Genomic DNA, 24,966 nt, shown 5'->3' on the forward strand with positions numbered 1-24,966 from the left:
CCTATCACAGGCATCACATTGTAACTTGGCCTTTAATCCCCTGGCAATAAGGACATAGGGGAAACCTGCAAGCCTGTGCCAGCACTCATCTCTTACTTTACCTTCTTGCTCTTCCTTCTTCGCCAGGTCTTCTCCCAGCTTGTCCTCTTTAGCAGACTGCAGGTATCCCCTCCTGCTGGATAACAGTTGATGAAAATCTTCCCTGGAAAGAAGATGAACAAGAAAATGAAGCTGGCAACAAAGTCTCACAAAACCCTACCACACGCTTGCCGTGCAGCCAGAGAACACCAGCCTTTGTGACGTGTTCAGAGCCATTCAGAGCTAAGACAGACAGCGTGTCCAACAGAAACTTCTCCCTCCCACAAGGACAAGGCCATCCCATTGCCCTCCTCCACTTTCCCAAAAGCCTCACTTGTCAATAGGCTTCTTTCTGCTGGCTTGCTGCCCTTTTTGTGCCTTGGCCCCTTTAGGTTGGCCAGGAGAAGGCCTCTTTCGAGGGTGGCAGTCCTGCTCAGGAGGACTGCCTGTAACTGTGCAACAAGAAACCTTGTCAGAAAAGTATCCTTGTGACCGCTCAGGCAAGAGGACGTGCAGACCTGCTCAGTGCTGGCTTTGGAGTTGGACGGTCCTTTACTTTCTCTCTGCCTGGGTGCCTTGGGGGCAGGCTCTTTGGCTTTTTTCCCAAGCACTGGCTTAATCTCAAACCTAGAAACAAGAAGACACCAGCTAGGAGAAAGGGCTCCACATTGCCTTTGCATCTTGCACAGCTCAGAGAGAGCTGAGGGTCCCTTCAAGGTCCCTACTTTTCCTAAGCAGAAGAAGCAGACTCTTCAGCACTGTGGAGGACGATATTAGGCAGGTACATGACACAGCCCAGAGCTCCTGCCTTGAGGGGCTGAGCAGTTTCCATGGGCTGGTCCCAGTGCTTTGCTCTCCTTCCTGTGAGAAAGTGTATCCTAACACAAGTCCTCCTTGCTGCCATTTCTGACTCGCTGGAGTCTCCCCAAAGACAGGGAAATGTCCCAAACAGGACTTGCGTCGATCCGGTCTTGGAGCCACCACTGCAGAGATGCTTCCCAGGCACAAGTCAACACACCAGAAAAAGAAGAAACTGTCTCGTCTCTACACATTTTTGCCATCTCTTGCCAAAGAAAGGGAATGCGGAGGTGATGAGAAAGGATGATGACATTCCTTTCTAGGTCAAGGTCAAATCTGTGTTGGGAGTGTAAAACCCAATCACTCTTCCATGTTAATCCAGGTCCTCTGAGAGGACTCTCAGAGTCCAAAAGAAGAAAGAGCAAGCATGGAGTTAGCTGGGAGCCCTTCCTTTGAAGGAACTAGTCTTGAATAAGCTCACGAGAGGGCAAGTTGCTCTGGCAACACAGCACTACCAAGCAGGAGCAGAGAAGCTGCTCACTTGCTCAGCCACAGGCTACACAAGCAAACATATTCACGTTGGAAGCACATGGATCCCCCCAGGGCACACATGAAACACAGCAGGGTCTTTGCCCAATAACACCCAATATCGTTTCTTTTGGTTCTACAAAATGGACAGAGATGCAGGAGATGAGTCCAAGGAGCAGATCTCATTGCCTGCAAAGGCAACAAAGCTTTCTGACACTGAGAGAGCCTGCCTCAAGGAAACTCCGCCCCAGGGATGTGCTTCACTAACAGGAGCCCTCCCTTGGAACAAAGAGAGGCTGCGCAGCTGTACAGTAAGCTGGCCTCTTTCCCCAAGCCTTTGGGAATGGGATACCAGACTGCAAAGATGTTGGGCTTCACCGCAGACAGCTCTTCTCAGGTTCTCCTATGCTGCCAAGAGCATGCAAGAGCAAGGAGCTCTACAGGGGGCTTGCATTGCTGGAGGTCACGTCTCTCCCAGGTGCTCCACTGAGCGCGGCAGGCTGAGAGATGTCAGCTCCATAGTCCTCTGAGAGGAGCTCCCCGCTCCCCACTTTACAGCAGCAAGAGGAGCTACACTGGGTGGAGCAGGGCACTGCCCCCACTCCACTGTCTACTGCCCACTGCCCCAGGGGGCTTTTTCCCAATCCAGCACGGATCGGCACCAGCATCTGCACTCAAGTCCTCCCTCACAGGCGTCACACTGCTCATCTGAATGTTTGGGGGCTGCAAACATACCCATGGGTTCCTGGGTGTTAAACAAATGGGTAACACGATGGTACAGACGTGCTTTCATGGCATGGCTCCCATAATCTCAACGTGCTGCAAGTAAGGAAAGTCTGTCAATGAAAAGAAGAAAGCATTCTTCCTTTCCTTCTTTCTTCTACCCGTCCCCTTCACATCAGCTACAGCTCCCTACCGAAGACAAGGCATCGGCTCAGAGGGCGCTTCAGTCTGATCCAGGAGAGCAGTTCCCATGCAACGGAAAGGAGGAGAAAGATCTCAAGCCACCAACACTGCTGGCCTGAGGAGCAGGGTCCCAAGCCCTTCTCCGTCCAATGAAATGGCAACAAGGTTCACTTTCCCTCCAATCATGGTCCTTCAGCTACCTGCAAGGACTGCTCTTCCCAGAGCTGCAAGTGCCCAAAAGGGTAGAGGTCAGTGGTGGACCTACAGCTGGGAAACAATATTCACAAAAAATTCTTTGGATCCCCAAAGCCCAGGCTGCACAGCTTTGCCCCCTGGCAGGCAAATGCAACTTTAAGAAGAGATGACTAAGAAAACAAAGTATGAGCTGCTGTGTCCGCCCCGCAGCTCCTGCCCAGCGCAGGAAACCAAGGTGACCACGGACTTCCCTGCAGCCAGAGGACAGTGCTGTGCTCCACAACAGCCTTGGGGGCCCAGAGCATCCCCAGGTGTCTCCCCACAGGGCCCAGCTCCCCCCGTAGTCGGGGCCTGCACACACAGGCTGGGCACAGCCACCGAGCAGCTCCAGCTCCTTCGCCCAGCCAGGAGTGGAGGTTGGCTAGGTGAACTAACTGTGCTCGCTGGGACCTGACGCTTAAAGGTTTTGAAGCCTGGGCAGGAATTGAGCACTGTCCAATGATGCCAGCATCTCCAGCTCGAGTGGAAAAGTGGATCTCTGAGGGATCTTAGCTTCGGACAGCAGACATCAGGCCAGACCAAGGACAGAAAGTGCCACTTTGGCTTCCCCTTAGCAAGGCCCCAGGGCGTGAGCTGAGGCTGCTGCAGAGAAACCCCTGTCCTCCACTCCCGGATTGACTGCAGGACTAAAGCATGACTCCTTTTCTGCACTCCCTACAAAGCCCTGGTGCCTGGGGCTCCTAAAGGAGTGGCACCACTGCCTTCTCACTGCGCAGCACTGCATCCGTGTTTCCCGTCCTGCCCTTCTCCTCGTGGTTCCCAGCAGCAAAGTCTGCGGGGAGGCATTCGTCCCATCAGCGAGGCCCCTGTGTAACCACAAGCAAGTGAAGGAGTGTGGCGCGGGGCGAGTAGAAAATGCTCTAACATGCAAAATCTCAATACTGAGCTGGCAGCAACTGCAAGATGGTTTGCAGCAGCATGGCAGAAACTGCAAGAACTGGCTCAACCTCAGACACCAAACCGCCAGCATGGAGGAAGATGTATCCCGGGCTGCAATGGGCTGCTCAAAATAGGTTGCCTCCTTGTGTGGTGACCAGTGAGTCTCCTGCAAGAAGAGCCAGGCCAGAGGGGAAGGGGTGTGCAGTGTTACACACGTGTCCCACAGCACCTGCAATACCACAGAATCACAGAACGTTTGAGGTCGGAAGGGACCTCTGGAGACCATCTAGTCCAACGCCCCTGCTCAAGCAGGGTCACCTAGAGCACATTGCCCAGGATTGTGTCCAGACGGCTTTTGAATATCTCCAAGGATGGAGACTCCACAGCCTCTCTGGGCAACCTGTTCCAGGGCTCAGTCACCCTCGCAGTAAAGACGTTTTTCCTCATGTTCAGACGGAACTTCCTGTGTTTCAGTGTGTGCCCGTTGCCTCTCGACCTATCGCTGGGCACCACTGAGAAGAGCCTGTATCTGTCTTCTGTAGAGCCTCCCTGCAGCTATTTATACACATTGCTAAAACTCAGATGCTGAAGGGACTAGAGCATCTCTCCTATGAGGAAAGGCTGAGAGAGCTGGCAGTGTTTAGCTTGAGCCTTGTCTTCTCCAGGCTGTGTTTCAGTTTGTGCCCATTGCCTCTTGTCCTGTCATTGGGCACCACTGAAAAGAGTCTGGCCCCATCCTCTTGACACCCTCCCTTCACATATGTGTATATATTAATAAGATGTACACGCTGATAAGTTCCCCCCCCCCCAGTCTTCTCTTCTCCAGGCTGAAGAGGCCCAGCTCTCTCAGCCTTTCCTCATAGGAGAGATGCTCCAATCCCCTAATCATCTTCGTAGCCCTCCGCTGGACTCGCTCCACTAGTGCCATGTCTCTCTTGTATTGGGGAGCCCAGAACTGGACACAGTACTCCAGATGTGTGGCCTCACCAGGGCTGAGGAGAGGGGGAGAATCACCTCCCTGACCCTGCCGGCAACACTCTTCCTACTGCAACCCAGGATACCATTGGCCTTCTTGGCCACAAGGGCACATTGCTGGCTTGTGGTTAACTTGTCCGCTTTGTTGAATCACAGAACCACAGAATCGCTGAGGGTGGAAGGGACCTCTGGAGATCATCTAGTCCAACGGCCCTGCTCAAGCAGGGTCACCTAGAGCACATTGCACAGGATTGCATCCAGGCGTGTTTTGAATATCTCCAGAGAAGGAGACTCCACAACCTCTCTGGGCAGCCTGTTCCAGTGGTCTGTCACCCTCACAGTGAAAAAGTTTTTCCTCATGTTCAGATGGAAGTGTCTGTGTTTCAGTTTGTGCCCGTTGCCTCGTGTCCTGTTGCTGGGCACCACTGAGAAGAGTCTGGTCCCATCCTCTCGACACCCTCCCTTCAGATGCTTGTACACACTGATAAGATCTCCTCTCAGCCTTCTCTTCTCCAGGCTAAAGAGGCCCAGCTCTCTCAGCCTTTCCTCATAAGAGAGATGCTCCAATCCCCTAATCATCTTCGTAGCCCTTTGCTGCACTTGCTCCAGTAGTGCCACATCCCTCTTGTACTGGGGAGCCCAGAACTGGACACAGTACTCCAGATGTGGCCTCACCAGGGCTGAGTAGAGGGGGGGAATCTCCTCCCTCGACCTGCTGGCAACACTCTTCCTGATGCACCCCAGGATACCATTGGCCTTCTTGGCCACATGGCCCATTGCTGCCTCATGCTTAACTTGGTGTCCACTAGCGCTCCCAGGTCCTTCTCTGCAGAGCTGCTTTCCAGCAGGTCAACCCCCAGCTCGTACTGGTGCATGGGGTTATTCCTCCCCAGGGGCAGGTCCCTGCACTGGCCTTTGTTGAACTTCCGGAGGTTCCTCTCCGCCCAGCTCTCCAGCCTGTCCAGGTCCCTCTGAATGGCAGCACAGCCTTCTGGGGTATCAGACACTCCTCCCAGTTTGGTATCATCAGCAAACTTGCTGAGGGTGCACTCTGTCCCTTCATCCCGGTCATTGATGAGGAAGTTGAACAAGACTGGACCCAGTGCTGACCCCTGGGGGACACTGCTAGCTACAGGCCTCCAACTAGACTCTGCGCCACTGATCACAACCCCCGGAGCTCTGCCGTTCGGCCAGTTCTCAATCCACCTCCCTGTCCACTCATCTAAACCACACTAACTGAGTTTGCATGTGAGGATGTTATGGGAGATGGTGTCAAAAGCCTTGCTGAAGTCAAGGTAGGCAGCATCCACTGCTCTCCCCTCATCTACGCAGCCAGTCATTCCATCATAGAAGGCTCTCAGGTTGGTTAAGCATGATTTCCCCTTGGTGAAGTCCTGCTGACTACTCCTGATCACCTTCTTTTCTTCCACATGCTTGGGAATGGCCTCCAGGATGAGCTGCTGCATCACCTTTCCAGGGATGGAGGTGAGGCTGACTGGCCTGTAGTTTCCTGGGTCTTCCTTCTTGCCCTTTTGGAAGGCTGGAGTGACACTGGCTTTCTTCCAGTCCTCAGGCACCTCTGCTGTTCTCCATGACCTTCCAAAGAGGATGGAGAGTGGCCTAGCAATAACATGCACCAGCTCCCTCAGCACTCGTGGGTGCATCCTGTTGGGGCCCATGGATTTGGGCGTGTCAGGTTTGCCTAAATGATCTCTAACCTGATCCTCCTCGACCAAGGGAAAGTTTTCCTTTCTCCAGACTTTCTCTCTTGTCTCCAGGGTCTGGGACTCCTGAGGCTGGCCTTAGCAGTAAAGACTGAAGCACAGGTGGCATTCAGTAACTCTGCTTTCTCTGTAACTTTTGTCACCAGGGCACCCGCCCCATTCAGCAGCGGGCCCACATTTTCCCTGGTCTTCCTTTTGCTACTGATGTATTTGAAGAAGCCCTTCTTGTTGTCCTTGACATCCCTTGCCAGATTTAATTCCAAATGGGCCTTAGCCTTCCTCGTCGCAGCCCTGCATACTCTGACAACGTTCCCCCCTTCCACATTCTGCATACTTCCTCCTTCTGTTTGAGTTTTGCCAGGAGCTCCTTGTTCATCCATGCTGGTCTCCTGCCCCCTTTGCTTGACTTCTTACTCATAGGGATGCACTGCTCTTGAGCTCGGGGGAAGTGACGCTTGAATATTAACCAGCTCTCTTGGATCCCCCTTCCTTCTAGGGCCATAATCTATGGGATTCCTCCAAGTAGGTCCCGAAGAGGCCAAGGTCTGCTCTCCTGAAGTCCAGGGTTGTGATCCTACTTATTGCCCTGCTTCCTCCTCGCAGGATCCTGAACTTCACCATCTCATTGTCACTGCAGCCAAATCTGCCCCCAACCTTCACATCTTCCACCAGTCCTTCTTTGTTTGTTAGTATGAGGTCCAGCCGCACACCTCTCCTTGTTGGCTCCTCCACCACCTGTGTCAAGAAGTTGTCACCAGTGCTCTGCAGGAACCTCCGCGACTGTTTGTGCCTAGCCGTGTTGTCTCTCCAGCAGATATCGGGGTGGTTGAAGTCCCCCATGAGAACCAGGGCCTGTGATCATGAGGCTACTTCCAGTTGTCTGTAGAAGGCCTCATTGACTTCCTCTTCCTGATCAGGTGGCCTGTAGTAAACACCCACAACAGTGTTACCCATGCTGGCCTGCCCTTTAATCCTTACCCATAAGCTCTCAACTCACTCTTCATCCACCCCTAGGCAGAGCTTGATACATTCCAGTTGCTCTCTCACATAAAGAGCAACTCCACCACCTCACCTTCCTGGCCTGTCTTTCCAAAAAAGCACGTAGCCATCCATGACAGCACTCCAGTCAAGTGAGCTATCCCACCATGTCTCTGTAATTGCAGTGAGATCATGGCCCTGCGACCGCACACAGATTTCTAGTCCTTCCTGTTTTTTCTCCATGCTGTGTGCATTGGTTTCAGAGAGGTAATCGAGCATGCAGGTTTCCCCAGAGGGATACAAGAGGATCCTCCATAGCCATGTCCCATGCGCACTTCCCTGGCTGCATGCACCCGCTGGAGGCATCCTGACTTGAGCCGCGTTTTGCCACCTACTCTGTCACTATAACTCTCCTCTTCCCCCATCTTTCCTAGTTTAAAGCCCTCCTTACCAGGTTGGCCAACCTATTGGCAAAGACCTGTGTGCCCCGCTTAGTGAGGTGGATCCCATCTCTCTCCATCAGTTGTCGATCTTCAAACAGGGTCCCATGGTCATAGAAACCAAAACCCTGTTGCCAACACCAGTGGTGCAGTCAGTTGATAACTTGTCTCCCATTGAAAGCAATAACAGATACTATTCTGTGTTCCCACACTGATTATCCAAGGTCTGCATGTCTGTTCTGAGATCATATGAATAACATCCTCCTTCAGGGCTTCTTCCGTGACACGGTCTATTCAGGGTTTTTCTTCACTATCAAATAATTTAGCTTACCATCAAATAATTTAGCTTCCTGACTCACTCCTGCATTCTCATTCCTCATCATTCACACTGCTTTTATGTCAGTTCACTCCTGGGATTCCTGGTAAGTGAAACATTGCTGTCCATCTGAAAGGAATCCAGGGAGCATTCCTGAAGAGAGTTCATTCCAGGACACTCTATTAACTGGAAATACACACAAAATTAAGTCAATTTCAGCTTTTCCCACAGTCTTTCAATGCTTTCCCAGTAAGTTTTGCAACACCCAGCTACCCCAGAATATGCTCTGTACATCATCATTGCCTGACTAGACAGACATTATTTTGGTGGACTAAATCAGAGCTTTGGCTGTATTTCAGATACTTGGACCTAAACGCACACACACAAAATACTATGCATGTTTTCAAGGACATCACACAGAGACCAGAGGACACACAGACCAAAGTCTGTGCTGTGTGGATACATGAGTCTGCTTGAGAGGGGGCTCTGTAAAGGAGCTTAGACATGAGCCACCCATCTTCCTGTGTTGTGGAGATCAAAGATAACTCCTTGGCATGGATGTGTTTACCAGAGTATCTGTAGCTTCACCACAGAAAAAGAACTTGGAGCTGACAAAAGATACACAGAAACACAAATGGTGCTGTTTTTAAACAGCAGTCCCCATTTGAGTCCCCGAGACTCAAGCACTTTCCTGCTTCTCACACAGGTGGCGTCACAGATCTAGTCAGACTGTGGAGCATCCCCTGTGCCCACACTCTTCACAGGAAGGCCTAGACAGGCTGTGACATGCTCTTATTGCATATACCATACGGTCCTGTTTCACAACTGCTAGCCCTTGTGGATGCCAATGCCCCATGACATCTCAAATGCCACTCCACCCCCAGTTTGCTCTGTTGATGACTGCAGTGCAGGGGATTGTGTCTGAGCTTGACATAAAGCAGCTAGGCACATTGCAAGGTATGATGCATAAAACTGTGGGTTGTTACAGGAGGATGTGTTGTAGGCTTCACGGTTCTGGAAAAGTGGTTGTAGGCAGTTGTGGCTCCACGCTGGCTGGCAGAGAACAGGTGCAGGAGGGATCTCTTCCTGACGGAGAACTGCCCCTGACTTCTGACTCCCCAGCTCCTAGTGATGCTGAAGTGAATGTAGGTGTCTGTGGGAAGCCCTCCACCCACATGATGCTGTTGAGGAGGCTGTGGCTGCTGGTGAATGATGAGGCACAATCTACAAGGGCCAGCAAATGTCAAATAGATATCTGCAGGGCACCACGTGAGCCAGAGTTTGCCTGAAAAGGATCTTTGCATTGACGTAAGAGAGAAAGAGAAGTACAACCTGGCCTGTATTTGGTGGAGCAGCTGCTGGCCACTTAACAGGAGTGCAAAAGACACACAACACTGGAGAGGATGATAAGACCACCTATTCTGCTGCTGGAGCCTGTGCTGTTCCTTTAGCAGGAGCACAAAAGGCTGAGGAGCCTATCAGTGCTGGAGCTGCTGCTGTGAACAACCTCTTCCCTTCAGAGCAGTCACTGTGGCTTTAGCCACTGCTCAAAAGGTGGGATTTGAATGTTGAGACCTCTGTGCTCCCCTGACGGGCACATGGCTTCAAAATGCCCGCTGGACAAGCCTGCTCTCCTGTGTCACACCACACCTTGTGCAGCTTATGTCAGCTACAGAAACACCCCTTACATGTGGAGCCTGTAGCTTATTGTTAGTCTAAATGAAATTGTAACAGTCTAATCAACATAGTCACCATTCTGTGAATCTGTGAATCTGTGATAATCAAAGCATCATTATGAGTGCAGTCACAATGATATACCTTGGCTGTATTGACCCTGAAATCGTGGAATCGCAGATTGCCAGTGCAGTAAGGAAGGAGAGTGCAGAGCACAGACCCTGGACTTCAGGTGAGCAGCCTTCACCTTCTTCAGGGAAATGGCAGGTGGCATCCCCTGGAAGGCAGCTCTGAAGGGTGAAAGAGCTCAGGAAAGTGGCAGTCTTTAAGCACTGCGTCCTCCAAGCACAAGAGCAGTCCATCCTGGCACTCAGTAAGACAAGCAGAGGTATCAGGAGATGGTTGGGCTGAGCAGGGAAGTCATGTCAGAACGCCAGTGCAAAAAGGCAACATCCAGCAGGTGGAGGCAGGGAGAGGCTCTAAAGGAGGAATTTGAAAACATTGCCTGGACATGTAGGCGTGATGTCAGGAAAGGCAAAGGTCAACTGGTATTGAGACCTGCAAGCGATGTCAAGGGCACGAAGAAGAGCTTATGCTGCTACAATTATATTAAAAAGGCAAACAAGGAACACGTGGGTCTGTTACTGAACGGGGTATGTGATTTGGTGATAGCAGACACAGGTAAAGCTACGGTATTTTTGCCTCAGTCCTCAGCAACAGTGTCTCTGGGCCTCTGTGAGTAAAGGTGGGCTTGGAGACAGAGAACTACCAGCAGTGAATGAGGATGGATTCAGGGCTTATTTGTGAGAACTTCCCCCACATAACAGCCCCACTGGCTGATGTCCTTTCAAGGCCACTCTCTGCCATCTTTGGAATCTCATGGAGATCAGGGGATGTCCCCAGTAGCAGGAGGAATGCAAATGTTGCACCCGTCTTCAAGAAGGGGCAAAAGGATGCTCTGGGGAAGTACAGGCCAGTCAGCCTCACTTCAGTCCTGCGACAATCACGGCATGAGTCTTCCTGGAGCACACTTCTGGGCACATAAAGGAGAGGAAGGGAAGTACGAATAATCAGCATGAACGGAGCAAGGCTGGATCATACCTGGTCAATCTGATTGCATTCTATGGTGAAAGTAGTGGCTTTGTGGACAAGGTGAGAACAGTGGTTGTCATTTACCTGGACTTTAACAAGGCTTTCAACACCATCTCCCACAATATTCTTGAAATATTGTGTCAGAATGTTACAGTCTGGATGGGTGGGCAGCCAGATGGGTAAAAAGCTGGTCGGCTGGTCAGTCTTCAAGTTTTGTGGTTAATGCATCATACGCTAGCTGGAGCTCAGTTGCAAGGGGAGTACTACAGGCATTTATCCTGGGTCCTGTGCTATTTAAGATCTTTATCAAGGACCTGGATGGAGGAGGTGCTGGTGTTCCTGCTTATCAAGGTTGCAGATGGCACCAAACTGGAGGGGGACCAAGGAATGCACTCAGTTGCAGGGCTACTATCCAGAGGAGCGTAGACAAGCTGGAGGAATGGGCCAACAGAAACCTAATGAAATCCAACATGGAGAAATGCAAAGTGCTCTAACTTAGAAGGAAGAGCCCCTGGCAACAATAGAGGTGGGGGACTGACCGGCTGGGAAGCAGCTCTGCAGAAAAGTCCCTGGGCATCTTGGAGGAAAGCAAGCTGAGCCTGAGCCAGCAATGTGCCCTGGCAGCAAAGAAGGCCAACAGCATCCTGGGCCATATGAAAAGGAGCATAGCCCGTAGGCTGAGAGAAGATGTTTGGGGGGCTGGAGCACTTGCCCTGTGAAGGTAGCCTGAGGGAATGGGGCTTGTTCAACAAGGAGAAGAGAAGTCTTTGGAGGGAATGAATAGCAGCCTTCCAATACAAAGTGGTTCTGAAGACAATGGAGCCAGGCTCTTCACCATGATGCATGGTGGGAGGATGGGAGACAATGGGAAAAAGTGGAAGCAGAGAGGTTCAGACTGGAGATAAGGAGAAAGTGAGGATGCTCAGGCTTTGGAAGAGGTTGCCCAGAAAGGTTGTGCAGTCTCCATCCTTGAAGGGTGCCAAGACTCAACTGGATAAAGCCCTGAGAAAGCTGGTTTCACCCCATAGTTGTGCCTACTCTGAGTGGGAGTTTGGACAAAACCGAATTATCCTATAGATCCTTTGAGAGCCACACGTCCTGCCAGGGTTGATGCGAGAACCTAGGCATCTGAGCACACAGGCCCCCTTTGCTTTATTTCCTGGATCCCACTTCTTACCACCATGGCCAAGGAAAAAGCTGGGAGTGTCACATGCAGGGCTGGCTGGGAGGCAGGCAGCCATTACAGATCTCCTCCCTGGAGGAAAACTCTGTGGAGAGAAAGATTTTTGCCCTCATATATCCTGCAGAGCCCCAGCTGACCTTTGGGTCCAGCTCAACCCTCGCCACACCTTGCCACCTGGTGTCTCCACCTTTAGAAGCTGGTAATGCCTCACCCTTTCCAAACTGCAGCAACAATCCCAGACAGAACTCAAACCACGGCTTGAGCTGCAAGCACAATCAGGAGCACAACCAGAGCTGTAAAGTGCATTGGGGCTTCTCTTTGTGAATCTCTACAGGACTTTCATCTCTGTCACTAATTAGCAACACTGTGATTTTCAGTGTTTACTTATCAAAGAGGCACACTCCTTAAAGTTCTGCTGATCCTTTATACCTCTCAGGAAATCTTTTCCCCCAAAGGTTTTGTGTAGGATGGGTTGAAATAACTACTGCTTGGCAGCCAATGCTTTTCAGACTTTGAGAGGCTTTCTCGCAGGGCTCTGAAGGTGTAATGGAGCTCCATGGATATTTCTCTTTGTTCTGAAGCACTGAGCTTCCTGGAGAACCAGAGGTTTGGTAGGAGGCTTTTCCATAGACACTGTTCTGAAATATATATGTTCCTTCCTCCTACACTTGTTGTTTGGCATAAGGGTTTTTAGAAATGGTGCTTTGTTGTCAAGTGCAAGTGCATTCCTTCTGATTTTTTTCACTGCTATTAGTCGCAGAGCTACTGGTAATTTATGGAAATAATCTGGCCCTAAAGAAACAAGGGTATGTGATTATCGTGCTCTAAGTGTTTTGAGAAAGGATTTTTTTCCAGAAAAATCAGTTGATTTGATCAGTTGATCAAATACTCAAGACTGAGTGTCAAGAGGATGGGGCCAGACTCTTCTCAGTGGTGCCCAGCGACAGAACAAGAGGCAACAGGCACACACTGAAACACAGAAAGTTCCATGTGAACATGAGGAAAAACTTCTTCACTGTGAGGGTGACAGAGCCCTGGAACAGGTTGCCCAGAGAGGTTGTGGAGTCTCCTTCTCTGGAGATATTCAAAACCCGCCTGGATGCAATCCTGGGCAATGTGCTCTAGGTGACCCTGCTTGAGCAGGGCTGTTGGACTAGATGATCTCCAGAGGTCCCTTCCAGCCTGAACCATTCCGTGATTCTGTGATTCTGTGATTGAGTGACTTAAAGAAGGTACTTAGATATGGAAGTTTGTAGTTTCTAGTCCCAGTGTGACTCTTTTTTTTTTCTTTTTTTTTTTAAGGTGTCTAAAACAGGACAGACCCCACATTTTGATCGTCTATCAATTATAGGAAAACTGAAATGGGTGAGCAATGAACGGATCTTATATGTGAGCTGTATGTTCTCTTTGTTTCATTTAGAACCGGTTGACCGCAACTGTGGGGATGAAAAGCTCAAGGTAACAAAGCCTAGGTGATGCTGAATTTCAGAAAGTAATGACTGAATTTATTTTCTGTACAATGTATCTTCTTAGCATAGAAGTATTCCTTGTAGAAGGAAGAAACTCTCTAGAAAATAAGCTCTCCGCAAAGCGAGCTTGTTAGCCCTGTGCCTCTAAAGTAGGATTCATTTGATCTATATTTAACCATTTTTGGAGCGTCTGTTCCCCCCTTGTTAGCCAGTTGTCCTCTGCAGACAGTGGAGAGAAACACACCTCTGCTAATGAAGTAGTTACTTTCTGGAGGTACAAGCCTCGGCTGGAGAGTAGGAGCCTGCACTATTTCTCTCACTAGGCACACAGCACTTGCAGGACAGAACTTACACTGATGCCTCCTGTCCTTAAAATCTGACAGGTACAGGAATGAATTTCCCAGTGTTGAAGATGTGAAGATATGAAGCTGCGTTAAAAAAGTGACTGGAAAGTGATCCTAAAGATTTCAGAGCTTTGGGGCGATTAAAATCAATGTTAAAAACAACTAATACAATCTTGCATAGATATATGTAGATGGATAGACAGCCAGATAGATATGTTGCAGAAATATCCAGAGTGGAAGCAAAGGATGGAAAACCAAACTTCTGTGACTGAATTTATTCTTCTTGGTTTCCCCAGCATTCAAAGGGTTCATGTTTTGCTCTTTGTGGGCGTCTTGGTCATATACATTTTGACTGTCACTGGGAATATCATCATCATTGCCATAGTGCTAACTGACTCCACTCTCCACAAGCCCATGTATTTCTTCCTTGGAAACCTCTCCTCTTTAGGAATCCTCTACGTCTCATCTACAATCCCCAAACTCTTGGCCAATCTCTTGGATGCCAAGAAGTCTATCAGCATAGCTGGCTGCAAAGCTCAAGCCTTCTCCCATTTTTTCCTAGGTACCACTGAGTTTTTCCTCCTCACAGCCATGTCCTTTGACCGCTACCTAGCCATATGCAGCCCTCTCCATTATACCACCATCATGAGTGGAAGACTGTGCGCTCAGCTGTCTTTTGCCTCTTGGGCTGCTGGTTTCCTGAGCAACCTTGCACAAAGCTTTCTGGTTTTCCCGCTGCCGTTCTGTGGCCCCAATGTCATCGACCACTACTACTGTGATGTTAAGCCACTGCTGCAGTTGGCTTGCGCTGAAACTCACCATATTGAAAGGATCATCTTCATAATTTCTGCCATAGTGCTGTTCGGCACTTCCATTTTGACCACTGTCTCCTACTGCTTCATCATTGTCACCATACTGAGGATCCCATCTGCTTCAGGGAGACAGAAAGCTTTCTCCACCTGCACTGCCCATCTCTCGGTACTTCTCTTGCTTTATGGAGCAGTCATATGTATTTATGCCAGGCCGAGCGGGCATGCCTCACTAGGCACAAACAAAGTGGCGTCCCTTCTGAACACCCTTGTAACACCACTGCTCAACCCTTTCATTTATACCTTGAGGAACAAGGAGGTAAAGACTGCCCTAAAAAAGGCACTCATCAGAAATAAAATACTTGAGGTAAAAAAGTGAGGGCAAAACTACTGACTTTTCTTGATACTCTGGCAGGAAACTGATCTCTCGAGCCATTCCTGGGAAGCACTTTTAACAGGAAACAGTGAGTAGAAAGAAGCAGTTGCTAATAAGAAGGCATTAAGAAGGAATGTGAACATTTCCTCAGCGCACGGGAGGCAGAAAGCTTATGCCACCTGTGTGTCTCACCTGATTTTTGTGACTCTGTTGTACAGGGAAGACATTCGTGCATGTGAAACCAACAGCAAGAATGGTTGCACTATTCAATGTGTTGGTTACACTATTCATATTCATATTCATATACATCTTCAGAAAAAAGGAGATGAGGGATGCTCTGAGAAGACAGTGGCTGGGAAGAATGGTTGAGGGGTAAAAATTGTGAAGACTTTACGTACAGTAATCACATCATCACTTTCAAAATTTCTTCCATTCGTATGTACTTACCTACTTCTGCTAAAATCAAAGCACAAGCTGCATCATTAAAAGTTCTCTACAGGAAGATACGGAAATGTCACAGAAGCACTACAATTATTTTAGTGAAGACACTAAATAGGTCTGGAAAGTAATGATGTGTGTAGAACTTGGGCTCTGTTCTAGTGAATAAAAGAGAATGAGAAAAACAAGACTTCTTATGCACACTGTAAAACTGTGTTTCATGAACTGCAATATATTCATGCCATCATCTGGTGTGGTGTGGACCTTGCTCCAGACAGCTGGCCTGACTGCAGCACCCCCACCTGGTGAGAAGGGGATGAGCGCACCGCAATTCCTCCGTGACTGACGGGGCATTAAGAGATCAGAATTCCTAAGAGACCAGAATTTTGTTGCCAACCCAAAGCGTGCGTAGTATAATATTTCGTGCCTGGCTATAGCAAATTAGACAGAGATTGCAATCTAAGAGTAAGTAATAAACACTTATTACTTGTGGTTGTGCTACACCTGGAGTCCTTGCTCATTTACGGTTCCCCTTACATTACTGAACTACTTCAGTAGTTAAGTGGCATATTGCCACAGCCAGTCATCTCCAAAGGGGTTAGTCCTGACCAAGGTGGCCATGAGCCTTGCCTGCCTGCCTGCTGCAGGCTCGTCAGGCTCCTGTAATAGAGCTGAGTTCGCATTCAGCACCCTGCATGGGCTCCTTTCACCTGCCTCTCTCGCTCTCCTCCGCCAGGGCTGTTATTTCTGTGGGAGAGGCTCTCGGAGGCACTTGATGACCTGACAATGCCTGGTGGCCAGCAAGTCTACTGAGGGCCAGCCAGGTTGCTGCACTGGAAGTGACCTCACAGTTGATATCCTCAGCCACATCCCCTTCTCCTGCCTTTCTCCCAGCCCTCTCTTATTCTTCCCTTCTCTGCTGGGATGCATGGTTTGGTGATGTGCTGCTTCACCTCAAAATGGTTCTTACCAGCTGCTGGCCACGCAGTTGCTCTAAAAGAAGTGACTCCACAGTCAACATCGCAGATGTGTCACCTGTACTTGCCTCTCCATCTTCTCTTTTGGGAGTTCTCTCTGCTGGACCCCACATTCAACAGCCCAGCCACATCCCCTTTACTGCATCTCCCTCTCTCCTCCCGCCATTGGGATTACAGAGACCTGGTGGGACAGGCTGTGTGGCTGGAGTGTAGCCATAGATGGACACAGTTCCTGCAGAAAAGCGGTCTGGGAAAGCAAGGAGATGGAGGTGTGCTCGATGCCAAGGGTGTCAAGCTAGTCAAGGGCTTTGGGGTAAGGGTCAGAGGACACACCAACACACAAACACTGGTGGATGCTGTGGCGAGCATCTGATATGGACCACCTGATCAAGGAGAGGAAGTAAATGAAGCCTTCTTTAGACAGCTGTAGGAAGCGTCATGGTTACACATCCTGGTTCTCATGGAGTAATTGAACCACCTTGAGGTCTGTTGGAAGGGCAGTAGGGCTAGACACAAGTAGCCCATGAGATTCCTGCAGCATGTTGAAGACAATTTCTTAACACAGGCAGTTGACAAGCTGACTACAGAGGTATTCTGCTGGGTCTGTTACTACTTATTTATTCACACACACACACACACACACACACACACGTGCACTCCCCTGCTCTTCTCCAGGAATGCTCCTACTCCCCAGAGAGCCTTTCCCCAGGTGAGTGCGTCCACGGTGGCCTGGCCAGCCATGTCTGGACCCCCTTGCCCGCGCTCCCCACGGCCCCAAGCTGGTGGTACTACTCTGCCGGAGTCCCCTTCCTTTCCCCTTCAGATGCTGCTCTGCAGGGGCAGCCCCTTTCGCTGGGGAAAGGTGACCATGGACCTCCCTGCAGTCAGAGGATGGTACTGCACTCCACAGCAGCCTTGGGGGCCCAGGGCATCCCCAGGTGTCTCCCACAAGGGCTGGGCAGGGCCACCTGAGCAGTTCCAGCTCCTTCACCCAGCTGGGAGCAGGGTGTGGCCAGTGCCCCTGCGAGGCAAGCAGTGACCCTCGGTGCCCGGGACTTCTGCGTGGGGGCCTCAGGAGGGCAAGGGCAGAGCCAGGCCCCGCACCCAGGAGTCCTGGGGGCCACCTCGACCCCTGATCCGCACGCAACAGGCAGGCTCCCAGGGCAGCCACCAGCCCTCCCCACACACCGCCAGTTTGGGAGTGCGTGTCCCATGCAATTGCATTCCTGGAAGAGCCCCTAAGGCCTCAGCGTCATGGGTGAGCAGCCTGAGCACTGGCAGCTTCACAAATGGGACCTGCATGGCCGTGCCTGGAGTTCCCACTAGGAAGCTTCTCCTTCTCCACTCTCCTCCTCCTGCGCACGTCAGTGCAGGGTGGGGAGGACTGGGCACAGCCTGGCGAGAGGGGAGGTGTCGCTGTGAGGCAGGATGTCCCACTGCGACCTCACACCGCGTCACAGGCCCTGTCGCAGAGGGGCTGCAGGGACTCGCCCCCGTCCCCCCGCCCTACAGCAGCAAGAGGAGCTGCACTGGGTGGAGCAGGGCACTGACCCCACCCCGCCATCTACTGCCCACTGCCCCAGGGGGCTCTTTCCCAATCCCTCCAATTGTGGCCCTTCAGCTACCTGCAAGGACTGCTCTTCCCAGAGCTGCAAGTGCCCGGAAGGGTAAAGGTCAGCGGTGGACCTACAGCTGGGAAACAATAGTCACCAAAAATTCTTTGGATCTCCAAAGCCCAGGCTGCACAACTTTGCCCTCTGGCAGGCAAATGCAACTTTAAGAAGAGATGACTAAGACAGCAACGTATGGGCTGCTGTGTCCGCCCTGCAGCCCAGGGCCTGCACGCTCCCTGCACCAGCCGCACGGGGAACCTCCTGCCCCCTCAGCTCTCCTGCTGGCACAGGCTCTGCAGGGGGCAGGGCAGCCCCTGCAGGCAAACTTCGGCATGCTCCTGCCCCTTCCTCTCGTGCACTACAGCCCTGAGGGATGTGTCCGAGGCACCCCAACTCCTCTCCCATCCCGCAAGCCGAGGACCCATGCCTGGCCATGCCGGGACCTCGCCACACAGCTCCTGCCCAGCGCAGGAAACCAAGGTGACCACGGACTTCCCTGCAGCCAGAGGACAGTGCTGTGCTCCACAACAGCCTTGGGGGCCCAGAGCATCCCCAGGTGTCTCCCCACAGGGCCCAGCTCCCCCCGTAGTCGGGGCCTGCACACACAGGCTGGGCACAGCCACCGAGCAGCTCCAGCTCCTTCGCCCAGCCAGGAGTGGAGGTTGGCTAGGTGAACTAACTGTGCTCGCTGGGACCTGACGCTTAAAGGTTTTGAAGCCTGGGCAGGAATTGAGCACTGTCCAATGATGCCAGCATCTCCAGCTCGAGTGGAAAAGTGGATCTCTGAGGGATCTTAGCTTCGGACAGCAGACATCAGGCCAGACCAAGGACAGAAAGTGCCACTTTGGCTTCCCCTTAGCAAGGCCCCAGGGCGTGAGCTGAGGCTGCTGCAGAGAAACCCCTGTCCTCCACTCCCGGATTGACTGCAGGACTAAAGCATGACTCCTTTTCTGCACTCCCTACAAAGCCCTGGTGCCTGGGGCTCCTAAAGGAGTGGCACCACTGCCTTCTCACTGCGCAGCACTGCATCCGTGTTTCCCGTCCTGCCCTTCTCCTCGTGGTTCCCAGCAGCAAAGTCTGCGGGGAGGCATTCGTCCCATCAGCGAGGCCCCTGTGTAACCACAAGCAAGTGAAGGAGTGTGGCGCGGGGCGAGTAGAAAATGCTCTAACATGCAAAATCTCAATACTGAGCTGGCAGCAACTGCAAGATGGTTTGCAGCAGCATGGCAGAAACTGCAAGAACTGGCTCAACCTCAGACACCAAACCGCCAGCATGGAGGAAGATGTATCCCGGGCTGCAATGGGCTGCTCAAAATAGGTTGCCTCCTTGTGTGGTGACCAGTGAGTCTCCTGCAAGAAGAGCCAGGCCAGAGGGGAAGGGGTGTGCAGTGTTACACACGTGTCCCACAGCACCTGCAATACCACAGAATCACAGAACGTTTGAGGTCGGAAGGGACCTCTGGAGACCATCTAGTCCAACGCCCCTGCTCAAGCAGGGTCACCTAGAGCACATTGCCCAGGATTGTGTCCAGACGGCTTTTGAATATCTCCAAGGATGGAGACTCCACAGCCTCTCTGGGCAACCTGTTCCAGGGCTCAGTCACCCTCGCAGTAAAGATGTTTTTCCTCATGTTCAGACGGAACTTCCTGTGTTTCAGTGTGTGCCCGTTGCCTCTCGACCTATCGCTGGGCACCACTGAGAAGAGCCTGTATCTGTCTTCTGTAGAGCCTCCCTGCAGCTATTTATACACATTGCTAAAACTCAGATGCTGAAGGGACTAGAGCATCTCTCCTATGAGGAAAGGCTGAGAGAGCTGGCAGTGTTTAGCTTGAGCCTTGTCTTCTCTAGGCTGAAGAGGCCCAGCTCTCTCAGCCTTTCCTCATAGGAGAGATGCTCCAGCCCCTTCAGCATCTTAGGGGCTCTTTGCTGGACTTGTGTCAGCAGCTTCATCTCTCTCTTGCCCTGGGGAGCCCAAAACTGGATGCAGCACTCCAGGTGCTGAGTAGAGGGGAGGATCACTTCCCTTGACCTGCTGGCAAGGTTCTTCCTAATGCAGCCCAGGATACCATTGGCCTCCTTTGCTCCAAGGGCACGTTGCTGGCTCATGGTCAACTTGTTGTCCACCAGGACTGCCAGGTCCTTCTCTGCAGAGCTGCTTTCCAGCAGGTCAACCCCCAGCTCGTACTGGTGCATGGGGTAATTCCTCCCCAGGGGCAGGACCCTGCACTGGCCTTTGTTGAACTTCCGGAGGTTCCTCTTTGCCTATCTCTCCAGCCCGTCCAGGTCCCTCTGAATGGCAGCACAGCCTTCTGGGGTATCAGACACTCCTTCCACTTTCGTATCGTCAGCAAACTTGCTGAGGGTGCACTCTGTCCCTTCATCCAGGTCATTGATGAAGAAGTTGAAGAGGACTGGACCCAGTGCTGACCCTTGGGGGACACCTCTAGCTACAGGCCTCCAACTAAGAGTTTGTGCCACTGACCACAACCTTCTGAGCTTGGCTGTTCAGCCTGTTTTCAGTCCACCTCACTGTCTGCTCATCTCGCCTGTACTTCATCAGCTTGCCTATGAGGATATCATGAGAAGCAATGTCAAAAGCCTTCCTGAGGTCAAGGTGGACAACACCCAGTGCTCTCCCCTCATCTACCCAGCCAGTCATTCCATCATAGAAGGCCATCAGGTTGCTTAAGCATGATTTCCCCTTGGTGAATCCATGCTGACTACTCCTGATCACCTTCTTGTCCTTCGTGCCTGTTAAAGAAGTTTCTTGACACTAGGTTTCCCGAAGCAGAGTCTCAGGCACAGAGTATCACAAACTGATTTACTATAAGTGGTACAGCGGCAAATAACAGCTCCAGCTGGGTGCTTCTGGAGAGGGACCCCAAACAAAGACATCCCTGGGCAATTATACCCTTACAATCGAAGTTCCCCACCCCTCACACAGTAGTTCGGACCAATAGTAATATTTAGATCTCGGGACTTCCCTTTCTCCAGCGGGTTCCTTCATTGTCTCTAGGCAGGCTGCTGCTTTTCTTATTTTCAAGGTTGCAGTTTCTGCTCTCAGTTGTAACTTCTTTATCTTTCCGCCTTGAACCAGCTCTGGGGCCCTCTGGGCCCTCTTTCACATGACTAGGTAATATCTAGGAGAAAGTTCACAGCTTGAGGAATAAGGCTTCAGCAAATTTAATTACTAATGCTGAGCAAGTTATGCTAAGCGATCAACTCTAGACAGCTTCAGTCCAATATTACATAACACAATACATTACACAATTACATTACACAATACAATACATTACAATATAACAGTCCTCCCTTTGTTTTTATTAAGCATTCCTGCTAATATATTAAACAGAGTTCCCGAAGTCTTTTGAGGTATACTAACCATAATTTCCATTCTCCATAATTTTATGTACAATATGATTGTAAATAATAGGCATAACAAGGTTAAACTTTACACAACTACTACTGGGTGCAAGATGTGATTATAAATCCCTGTGGTTGGTGACCATCCCAAGAGTTTTCCCATCAATGACGTTTTCTGTTCTTTATTACTCTTTCAAGTACATGATGTATTTCTTTTGTATCATGGTGGACAGTAATTAGAGTTTTTTGTCCATTATTTTGTATATGTTTTAACAATTGATATAAATCATCATGTTGTAGTAGTTTCTTTACCAAAGTAAGATTCATTCCCATGAGAATAGGCAATAAATCTTGACTTAATGCATAATTTGATTGTAACAATTGATAAGACATAACAGGGGGTGAATAATTAGAATCGCATCCCCTAATTCTAGTGAAGTTACAAACACAAACATTTGAGTGATTACTGGTATCTACAGTAGTGCTATCTGCTAATATAAAATCACAAAGGGTTCTCATACAAATACATCCCTTTTCAATACATACAAGTACAGTTTCAGGAGTTTCAGTGGGATGTATTTCAAAATGACAAACCTTTTGTTCAGTGTCAAGACAAATATCTGGAGTTCTGATAGTGTTACTCTCACAAACAAATATTTTTTAAGATTTTCAAGCCTTTTTTGCATACATAGGACATACTGGGTCAGCCGTTCATCCCTGTCCAACAGGTTGGTCTTTGCCGGGATCTAAGTCCCTGGTATAGCTAATTGTCTGCTGAAGAGAATTTCTGCTGCTGTTAGCCCTGTGGGTTGTCACGGAGCATTTTGAACATCCCATAGAGCTAGGTTCAGCGCTTCTGGCTATTTTAGACTAGTGTGTGCATATCCTTTCTATTTTTTTCTTTTAATGTTTTATTCATTCTTTCTACATGTCCTGAAGACTGCGGGTGATAAGGGGTATGTGGGTTTCTTTTTTATTCCTAGTGATTTATATAAATAATCAGTTATGTTTGCTGTAAAATGGGCACCCTTTCTGACTCAATTGATTCTGGAACCCCATACCTGGGTATGATTTCTTTTAGTAAGGCTTTTACTACCCCTTCTGAGTCGGCCTTCCTTGTTGGGAAAGCTTCTACCCAGCCTGATAACTGATCTACTCTTACTAACAAGTGTTTGTACCCACTGATGGACAGCATATCCGCATAATCTATTTGTAGCCTTTGAAAAGGGGAGTAGGCCCACAGTCATCCCCTTAACTCTGAGCTTGGTTTGCTGCTTGAGAACTTTTGGCAGGTCGGGCAGCTGTTAGTTATCCTTTTTGCAGCAGCGTAAATTCCTGGAGCTGCCCATACTTTTTGTACCTGTTTAGCTACCGCCTCCTCCCCCATGAGCTTTATCGTGGAACCATCCAGCTACAGTAATTACATATTTTTTTGGTAGAATTATTTTACCTCCAGTTGTCTATATTCCATCATCATTTTGTTTTGCTTCCCACTTTTCCCATTGTTTTTTCTCTTCTACTAAGCAGTCTTCCTCATATATGGTTTTGGGGTCTATTAAATTTGGCCATTCTCTCTGATCCATCGTTGGAACTGCAACCATACATTCCTTCAGAGGTTGTCGGGCTGCAGTCTTTGCAGTGGCATCAGCTAAATATGCCCTTTACTAATTTCTGTGGTGTCCTTAATATGGGCTGGGCAGTGTATTAGAGCAATGTCCTTAGGAAGTTCAAACGCCTTTAACAATTCTTGCACTTCTTGTCCATTAGCAATCATTTTCTTAGCCAACACAAAAAAAATATCCTCTTTCCTTCCACAGCTTTCCTGTAGCATGACATACTCCAAAGGCATATTGGGAGTCGGTATAGATGTTGACTCACTTTCCTTTTTCCAGGTGCGCTGCACGAGTCAAAGCTACCGATTCTGCTCCTTGTGCACTCGTTTGTGTGGGAAGCGACCCAGCTTCTATTACTTGTCCCCGGCTGACTACTGCATACCCAATTCTTTGTTGTCCGTGTAGGTAGTAGGATGAGCCATCTACAAACCAAATTAGACCTGGGTCTTGCAAAGGAATATCAAAGTCAGTTCTCAGTTTGCTTGAGGTATGCATCATCTGCTCATATTGGTGATGTTCCTCTCCATCATCAGACACAGGTAGTAAAGTTGCTGGATTCAAAGTATTACACCTTTTCAAGACTATATTATCTGCCATTGGAAGGATCAGTTCGTATCTATGTGCTTGCTGTGGCGATAATGCTTGGGCTGCATATTGTTTAATCAATGTTTCTACTTCGTGTGGGACATAAACTGTTACAAGGTATCCCAGAATGAGGGGGCGGCTTTTCTCTACTATTGTTGCTGCCACAGATTTGATGCAGGCTGGTGCCCCTGCCGCAACTGAATCTAGTTGAGCAGAATAATATGCTACTGGTCTCTGGTGGGGTCCTAATTTTTGTGTTATTACTACACTGGCAATCCCCTTACGTTCATGTACATACAAATTGAAGGGCTTTTTATAATCTGGGAGCCCAAAAGCAGGTGCAGACTCCAAAGCTCCTTTTAGGGTTTTAAAAGCTTGTTCTCTCTCAGGGCCCCATGCAATGGGTTCTGCCTCTTCATTCTTAGTTGCCTCTGTCAGGGGTTTTGTTACTTCTCCCAAACCAGGGATTCATGGTCTGCAAAACCTCACAGCTCCAAGGAATCCTCATAACTGTTTCTTTGTTATTGGATGGGGAAGTTTTATTACAGCATCTACTCTTTCTGGATCTACTAGTCGTTGCCCTTCCCTCAGAATGAACCCTAAGTATTTTACCTCCCTTTGACACAGCTGGAGTTTAGACGGAGATGCACGGTGACCCTTTTCTGCTAAAGCAGTACGTAGATGTACGGTGTCTATTATACAGGTATTTTCATCTTTACTTGCTGTCAGCAAGTTGTCCACATATTGCATTAGAGCTGATCCCCCCAGTAATTCGATATCCTTTAAATCATTCTCCAATATTCACAAAAAAAAATGGTGGGAGACCCTGTGAACCCTTGCGGGAGGTGCGTGCATGTTAATTGTTGCCTTTTCCATGTAAAGGCAAATACGGGTTGTCTATTTTCATCAAGTGGGATACTAAAGAAAGTGGCAGTTAGATCAATTATGGTAAAATATTTTGCCCAATGAGGTATTTGTAAAAGTATAGTGGAAGGATCAGGTACCACTGGGTGAGGAGTCACCACATGTTGATTGATAGCCTGCAAATCTTGTACAAAGCAGTATTCTGGATCTCCATCTTCATCTAGTTAGTTCTTTTTTTCCAGGGAGTATGGGAGTATTATATGGCGAAATACATATTTTTAGAACCCCTTGGGCCAGATATCAGTCTATCTGCTTTTGTATGCTTTTTTCGGCTTCTTAGGGAATAGGATACTGTTTTATAGCTGGTGGTGTTCCTCCCTTTGTTTTTATAACTACAAGTTGGGCTGAGGCCAACGGTCCAACGTCTGTGCCAGTTTTACTCCGTAACTTTGCTGGTACAGATTTTAGCACTTCTGGTATTTTTACTTTGGGGTTTGGGCTTTCTGTAATTACACTCATCCCCATAATTATTAGATCCTTTCATTCAGGCAATAAGCGCAATTCTGCATCTATGGTTTGCAAAAGATCCCTTCCTAGTAAACATGCTGGAGATTCTTCAGTTAATACAGATTTCCCCCATACACTTTTGCTTCCTATTGTTACCAACAGAGGTTTACTTAACCTCTTT

At 49.5% G+C, this 24,966-nt stretch overlaps 1 protein-coding gene across 1 annotated transcript; it reads left to right on the forward strand.

Annotated features, from left to right (window-relative positions):
- Window positions 1-13,885: 13,885 nt before the first annotated feature.
- Window positions 13,886-20,280, forward strand: LOC136994276 (olfactory receptor 6X1-like). The gene is made up of 2 exons (XM_067311296.1): window positions 13,886-14,815; window positions 20,128-20,280. Exons 1-2 carry the CDS (start codon window positions 13,886-13,888, stop codon window positions 20,278-20,280), a joined length of 1,083 nt encoding a protein of 360 aa, XP_067167397.1.
- The last annotated feature ends 4,686 nt before the right edge of the window (window positions 20,281-24,966 follow it).

This window comes from Apteryx mantelli, chromosome 26 (genome assembly GCF_036417845.1).
Source record: "Apteryx mantelli isolate bAptMan1 chromosome 26, bAptMan1.hap1, whole genome shotgun sequence".
NCBI lineage: Eukaryota > Metazoa > Chordata > Aves > Apterygiformes > Apterygidae > Apteryx > Apteryx mantelli.

Coding starts and splice junctions, on each gene's coding strand:
- LOC136994276 (XM_067311296.1), top strand. CDS start 13,886: ATGGAAAACCAAACTTCTGTGACTGAATTTATTCTTCTTGGTTTCCCC. Junction 14,816..20,127: donor TCAGAAATAAAATACTTGAG/GTAAAAAAGTGA, acceptor CTATCTCTCCAG/CCCGTCCAGGTCCCTCTGAA.